This window comes from Propithecus coquereli, unplaced genomic scaffold, assembly GCF_000956105.1.
Source record: "Propithecus coquereli isolate 6110/MARCELLA unplaced genomic scaffold, Pcoq_1.0 Scaffold288, whole genome shotgun sequence".
Taxonomy (NCBI): Eukaryota; Metazoa; Chordata; class Mammalia; order Primates; family Indriidae; genus Propithecus; species Propithecus coquereli.
In genome coordinates, this window is record NW_012148485.1 from 1066875 (window position 1) to 1074585 (window position 7711).

Sequence of the window (7711 nt, forward strand, 5' to 3'; positions counted from 1 at the left end):
AGCTAGTGAATGTAAAAGTGATTAGTATATTCTAAAACACTATTATCAAAACAATTTTCTTTTATAAATGGTATTTAGGAAATTGTTAAGTAGATATGGGGAAAAAGGTTTATGAGATGACACGACAACATTTTAGAAAAGTGATTTCGAGTTAATGATTTTTAATACCCAAGCTTTATAACTCATGTGTATACAAATTACCATAAAGTAATATTTGTTGAGTTTGTGCCTTTGTAGGACACTATGCAAAATAATCTAAACGGACAGCGAACCTTGGAAAATGTTAGGTGACACCTAATGGTGAATGCTCTGAAGCCATCTTAGTCCATGTCCATCACTAGCAGGAAAAAAGCAAGAATCCTAGACTCTGTGCCATTGAAGTAGATGCGTGTGCATGTGTGTGATGTATGTGTATATAAATTTGACGCATTGTTGTTGACTGCAGGGCAATCCATGATGTTAAAGCCACAGATCTGGGATTAGGTAAAGTAAGATTTAAGGCAGAAGTAGATTTCGATGGACGAGTTGTTACAAGATCATACTTGGAAAAACAAGATTTCGATCAAATGCTACAAGTAAGTTTATGTATTTATCATTTTTCTATATAGCTGAGGGTTAGAAAAATTGCTTTTAAAGTAAACAAGATAAATCTTTTTTTTCTTTTTTTAAACAGATCTTAAAGTCACTTCAGCTCTCAGCTTCTTAGATTCCAAAATTTGACACAGACCTTTTTATTTACTGTAGTGTGGTTCAGAGGAGATAGCAGAAGAGTAAACTTATTATTAAGTGCTTGTTAAGTGCCAGGCATCTCACCTGTTTTATCTGATTTACCATCAGCAACCCTGTGGAGTAAAGAAGTAACATTTTCATTTTAACATACAGGCAGATGGCGACACAGAGAGATCAGGGAACTTGCGCAGGGTTGCAGAGCCATGTATATGGAGTCAGATGTGAACCTACATCTGACTCCAGACTCCATGCTTTTTTGTTAAGAATAAGTTAAAAGAGAATTTACAGAAGATAATACAATGAATAGCATAGAGACAACTACTTGGCCTTTGTCAAATCTTAACAGTTTGCTATGTTATGTTTTGTCCTTGTTTAAGGTCTAGAGAAGTAAATCGTGACAAAAGCAGTTCAGGCCTTATTGTCTCTTTCTAGATCCCATTCTTCTTTCTCCATCCTTAGAATTAGACATGATGTTAAATTTGGTACCTATCATTTCCATTCAGATTTTTATACTTCTCAGCACTTTGTAGCATAATGTGTAACATTTTGCATGTTTATAAATTGGTATAAACGATATCCTACTCTATGTATCTCTCTACAGTTTGCTTAACAGAGTGTTTTTGAGATTGTGCCATGTTAATTTGTATATCTCTAGTTAATTTACTTTCATTATTATATAATATTCCATCCTGTGAATATGCTGCAATTTATTTTCCTGCCTCTAGCTGATGGACATTTATGAAATGGTGCCACGATGGCATTCTCCTGTTCACACGTTTCCTTGTTCACACATGCGAAAGTTTCTTTAAGGTAGCACATAGATAGCTAGATTTATAATAGGTCAGCCAGTGAGCGTTATCTTCAACTTCCCTAGATAATTGCCAAATTGTTCTCCAAAGTGTGTCAGTGTATCAAAGTTTCTATTGCTTCATATTTTTACTAGGTTGTATTGGTAGAGTTTTGAAATTTTTGAAAATATGATAGTTGTGAAATAGTGTCTTGTTTTATTTCTTGGAGTAGTGAGGTTAATAAACATTGAAGTTCATTGACCATTGGAATTTCCTCTACATTGCTTCTTGCTTTTTAATTCGTATTTAGTTAATTTTTATTATTCTGACAGATTCTAAGCATTTTATTTTTAATATGCTCAATACTAATTCTTCCACAGTTGTACATATGCAAATATCTTTTTCTAGTTTGACTTTTCACTTTGTTGTACAGAAGATTTAATATGGTTTTTAATTTTAATGTCAAATTTGTAATCTCTTCCTCTGTGTTTTTTATTATCTTGCATGAAAAATCCTTCCATATCCCATTATCATAAAAATATTCTCCTCTTCTTCTAAAAGGTTTGTGGTTTGCTTTTTACCCTTAGGTCTTTAATCCACTTAGAATTATTTATTTAATAGTCTGAGGTAGGGATTTAATACTTTTTCGTCGCAAGAAAATGATTGTTCTCACACCATTTCTTGAATAGTCTATTCTTTTCCCACTAATTTTGTAGTGCAAAATTAGCATAGCATTGTATTCAGTTTTCTTGATCTGAATTTTTTTTTTGGAAATAGCTAATCTGTTGCCTATGGCTTAAAGTTGTTTTTTTTTATTTTTCATTAAATTTAATGGTGTTGGTTATATGTTTTTTATAAAGGAATTGTCAAGGATTTTTTAGAAATTAATTTGTTCTTGCTTTCATTTTCTTTTAGGAAATTCAAGAAGTGAAAACTCCTGAAGAGCTAGAGACCTTTATGCTTAAACATGGAGAAAATATTATTGATACTTTAGGAGCTGAAGTGGATAGACTTGAGGAGGAACTGAAAGTAAGATGTATTCATAAAAATGATGTAACGATAGTGGTAACCAGTTTTTTGGCAGCTACTCTACATCAGACACGAAGTGGCTCACATGCATCCCCTACATGCCCAGTAACCCCATGCATGGGCGTTTGCACACAAGAAAGAGAAGTTGGATAATTTACTCGAGGACATAGGATAATTGTGATTTGAGCTATGTTATTTGATTCCAGATTCTATACTTACAACCACTATTCTGTATTGCCTGTTTGGTTTCTAAAATAATCAAAAGGTTTTTTTGTTTGTTTGATTTAAATTGGAAGTATTTTGAAAGTTTTCCAGGAACCTTGCTCTTTCTTAGCAAAGGACAAGAGCTGAGGCCAGAAGTTTGAGACCAATCTGGGGAACATAGTAGCGAGACCCCAGCTCTACCAAAAAAAATTAAAAAATTAAAAAAAAAAAAATTAGCCAGGTGTGGTGGCATGCATCTATAGTCCCAGCTACTCGAGAGGCTAAGGCAGGAGGATCTCTTGAGCCCAGGAATTCGAGGTTGTAGTGAGCTGTGATCCTACCACTACTCCACTCCAGCCTGAGCAACAGAGTGAGACCCTGTCTCTAAAAAAAAATATTACCAAATTGGTCATTCTCAACTGTATTTATTCTTACTACAGTCAGATAAGCTTATTGTTTTCGTTTAGCTACCTTTGTACTTTAATTAAATGCTATTAAATCATTAATAGTGTTTTTGAATTATATAAGTCTGTCAAACGAGGAAGCTAAGTTTAATCTATACATCCAGGTTGAAACATCTCTGGCTAAAGTAATAAAGCATTATTAACCTTAAGTCAAAGCAAAGTTCTTCACAGTTGAGGTACCAAACCAAAAGGAACTGCATGAATGCAATTATGCTTCATATTCATGAAAATAAGCTGATTTTCTTTTGGACACAAAACTTTGTACAATGGCATAATCTCTCATTTTTAGTATCTCATGGTTGCCTTCCAAGTTTAAATTTTAATTATTATCGAATTACTTTGGAAGATCACACTCATTAATATAATTCTGCACCAGTATAGCCATCTCCGTGGAGTAATGCCATTGAGTATTAGAATAGACGATATTTTTGGCTTAAAATTTTAGAACTTTCATAGTTCTAAGTAATGATGTTAAAGTTAATAGAGACTAATTCATAAATTCTCATTACAAAATGAGAATTATAAAACATATCTTATTATTATTTTGAAGTTCTTTGAACTATTAACATAAATTTTTTTTTTGTCCTACTTCTATACATCAGAGTGTAGACAAACCCTTCTCCTTTCCCTCCATGAAGTTTTTTATGTATCAGGAGAAATGACTTTATTGGAATGGGGAGGCTGCCATGGCATTTGCGAATTCCTCGTATGTTCCGGTTAAATGCTCTGCTCTTTGTCTTTGTTTCTCTAGTTGCATCCTCCTATTACATTTTCTTAACTTGAGTCTGTAGCATTGGAAAATAAATTATATAATTTGATTTTCCTCTCTGTATGAGTATTGGAATAAAATCTCTCTGGTGTATAAAATAGTCTAATTGACATCGAGCAGTGCATGCGATATAGTATATTTGAAAGTGTTTATTGAATAAATGAATGAAAATTATAAGTTGGACACCAATTATTGATTTTCAGGTTTTTTTTTTTTTTAACAAATATCCATTTCTACTATGCATGTGATATCTTGCTAGGCAGTAAACGTTGAATTGTAAGGACATTAATCCTGTTTCTTTTATTCATTTATTCATTCAGCAAACGTGTGTGTGTCTGCTTTGTGTTGTGCACATATATTTTACAAATTTGATTAGTTTTCTCTCTGAAAACTTGATTTAAAAAGCAGAGTAAATTAAGTTTTTAGGTTTTTTTCCTTGAGATAGTTTTTATTAATATACATTTGTTATATAGTGATTTTTAAATAGAATAACGTCAAACTTCCTCATACATCTAAATTTTTCAAGTCATATTAGGATATAGGGTCGAATGGAGGAGGAGAATAAAATTCAGTTTCATTTGTGTTTGGAGAAATAGTTTTTTATTCCATATTGAATTTAAGGAGTTCTAGAGACAGGGAATAGTTTCAAACAAAGAAGAAATTAAGGAAAAAAGTGTGCCCTCCATGTTTGGGGGTCCCTGACCATGCTCACATTTGGATCCAAGAGGAGAGCACCCCAGGCCCACTGAACAGCACCAGGTATGAGAAAAATCCCTGTGTACGTTCAGTGGAAAGTTCTACCTAGAGCAAAACTCCAGTATTATACCAGATTTTAGTTTTATAACTGAATTCCTTGAATACAAATAATATGCACATAGTTCTAGGATATTACTTTTAAGCTAGGAATTGTTAATCCTGATTGATTATGAGAATCACTTACAGGAGCATTTCTCCCCTTGTTGATTTATTTTCACAATTTTTATCAAATGCACAAAATTTATGAAGTCAAACAACTAGAAAGATAACACAAGTATCACCCTGCTCATTCCTTAATCATCCTTCTCAGAGACAACCGTTTTTAATACTTCTAGTATTTTTTTATTTATTGCCATATTTCTGCATAAAAGTCTTATGCTGCCCCTCTTGATTTGACAGCACTTACTTCCTCTTTGATAGCTGCAGATTTAGTTCTTTTATATGCACTGTTTTGTCCTCCACTCTCACATCATATTACATTTTATTACATTTTTAGTGCCCCTCGAATTGATTTAGGTGTCCTTCCTTTGTGCACTCATAAGAAAAAGAAACCCCAAACCTTGCTGTGCCCTGTGGAAGGGTATTATAATTGCCTCCCTATTCCCCGGTGTCACCTCACTTCCAGACACACGTCCATGGGCAAACACTGTTTCCTGTCCATTGTTGCCGCCTACTTCGGGGGCTGGCACAGAGCAGGCACATGACGCTAGATGGTGTTTGTTGTTGTTCAGTTTAACTTCCTTAAGCTAGCGTATGCCATTTTTAACAGCCTGCTTTCTGCTGGTTCTTCCAGCCTCGTTACTAACCCTGCCCTTCCGCAGCTTCTGCGCTGCTCTGCGGTTGTGCCAGCACATGCTTCCCGGGCTCTCCGCCTTCGCTCGCGCCGTTTTTCCCGTCTAGATACTCGTCGTTATCTATCTGGAAGACTCACCACGTCCAAACCTAGCTTAGATGGTCCGTCCTTGTCGGAGTCCTTCTGGACCTCATGAGCAAGAGCGATGGCTCTCTCGTTTTTGTTCCCAGTGTTGCTATTTAGTGCACTGTACTGGTTAGGAGCCCGGGGCCTGGAATCTGTCCTGCCTCTGTGACTTACTAGCAGTGTGACTTTGGACAGGTCAGTTAATGTCTTCAAACTAGTTTCCCCATACGTAAAATGGAAATAATAATCGGGTTACTATGAGGATGTTAAAACATGCGTGCCCCGTGAAGTCCCTTAGCACAGTACTTGACACGTGAGTAAGTACGCAATAAATTTTAACTGTTTTTATTATCAGCTCTAATACTTTAACTGGTAGGTGGGTATTTCAATTGAGTCCTTCAGGGTCGGGAGCAGAGTCTTATTTAATAGTCACAGCTCCATTTCCTAGCACGGTGCCTGGCTCAAGACTATAGGGGTTGTTGCTGAAGTATATAAATAAGTGATTATCAGTTTACTCTTTCTGATTATTACTGTTTTGCAGTAATTTTCCTTTCACCACAAAAAAAAAAAAGCATATTTTCAGTGCTTTGGAATGCTTGGCCCGTCCTAGCACATTTCTGTACTAATGACACATGAACAAACTCAGGGAGGCGGGACTGTTAATTGTACTGTTGATAGTGTCTGTTCAGCGGTTGATCTTATTTTGTTTTCTTATGCAAATGTTTCTCTTGTTGGTAGGCTAGAGTGAAGTAGCTTGACCAAGTGTTTTCAGTGGCTGTAGTGATGAAAAGGAATAAAAGGAAACAGGAGATTTTGTTTTGCTGTGAGTAATGTGGTGATTTTTCCTTCCAGAAACGAAATCCCGAAGTCCGACATGTAGATTTGGAGATACTGTGATCTGATGGAGTCACCCACCTTGGTGGAGGCCTTGGAAACAAGTATGTAACGCCACTCCGCAAAGCCTGTTTGCTCTCTCCCACACTGAAGGCGACGGTGCCACTCAGAAGCCTTTTTTTTTTTTAAGGTGGAGGAAATATTTTATGTAAAGAGCAGTTCAACAGGCCACAGAATGGAATCTACTTCCTACATCTAAGAGACACATTACAAGTTGAATCAATTTGAAAATCATGTTTTTATGCTTCCACAGGGAACAGTTTGGTTACTTAAAATTGTTCATAATTTCTCATTTTAGCCTGTCAGCGTGTGTCATACTTGGCAATCATGTTCCCTTTCTCCACGGTGGTAAAAATAAGTGGCATCCTCACACGGGATTGTGATTTTTAATTTTGATGCCACTGAAGGTTTCACTCCATCAAAATGCCAATCTTGAATATTCTGGATCAGTCTTGGTATGTGGTTTTTAAACAGTCAATCCGTTTCCAAGTCTGTCTTTCCTTGTGGAATGTGGAAAGTATTTCTACATCCCTTGTGATTTTGACCTGAGTGCTGAGAAGAACACTCTCCTAACCTAGTTACCCACAAATGTTCATTCCAGACATGGCTTAGTTTACCGAATCAAATGTAGGCATTATCGAACTCTTCTGGGTCATAGGAGTTGCCATTTTGTAAAATTTCTTTTTCTTCTTGGCTTTTTTCCCTTATTTGGTTTACTTTTTCTAATGTTAGGAGATATGAAAGAATCCTAGATATTTCCATGGGCCAGTGTGATGACTTTTTTTTTTAAACTGGCTTCAGTGCCATAGTGTTTATTTACTGGGAGATAATACATTTATGACCATTTTAACATTCTGTAAAATGGACTAGAAATATTTATAATTTTTATGGACAGGATAGCATTTTATTTTTAATTTATTTAAAAAGAGGCACTACTTATGTAAATCTGAACTGTGGGATATTTCTTGCTTTAAGGAAGAGACAAGTAAATCTCTTACACTGAAACTTATGGTCATGGTTTTGTATAATATAGTCAATAGTGTGTCTACGAGTCTGTTGCAGTTACAAATGGGCATTTAGCGTGGTATGTTGACTATAACATAGTATGTAAGTAAATAGCTTTCTAATGACCATAAGTTATCAAGGTGAAAAAGCATGC

At 35.4% G+C, this 7711-nt stretch overlaps 1 protein-coding gene across 1 annotated transcript in view; it reads left to right on the forward strand.

Annotated features, from left to right (window-relative positions):
- SLC30A9 (solute carrier family 30 (zinc transporter), member 9) overlaps positions 1-7705 on the forward strand; it is a 39838-nt gene extending 32133 nt beyond the window's left edge. Inside the window, 3 exon segments of the mRNA XM_012648488.1 lie at positions 446-575; positions 2433-2546; positions 6511-7705. Coding sequence (XP_012503942.1) covers positions 446-575; positions 2433-2546; positions 6511-6555 — 289 coding nt within the window. The 3' untranslated portion in view covers positions 6556-7705.
- The last annotated feature ends 6 nt before the right edge of the window (positions 7706-7711 follow it).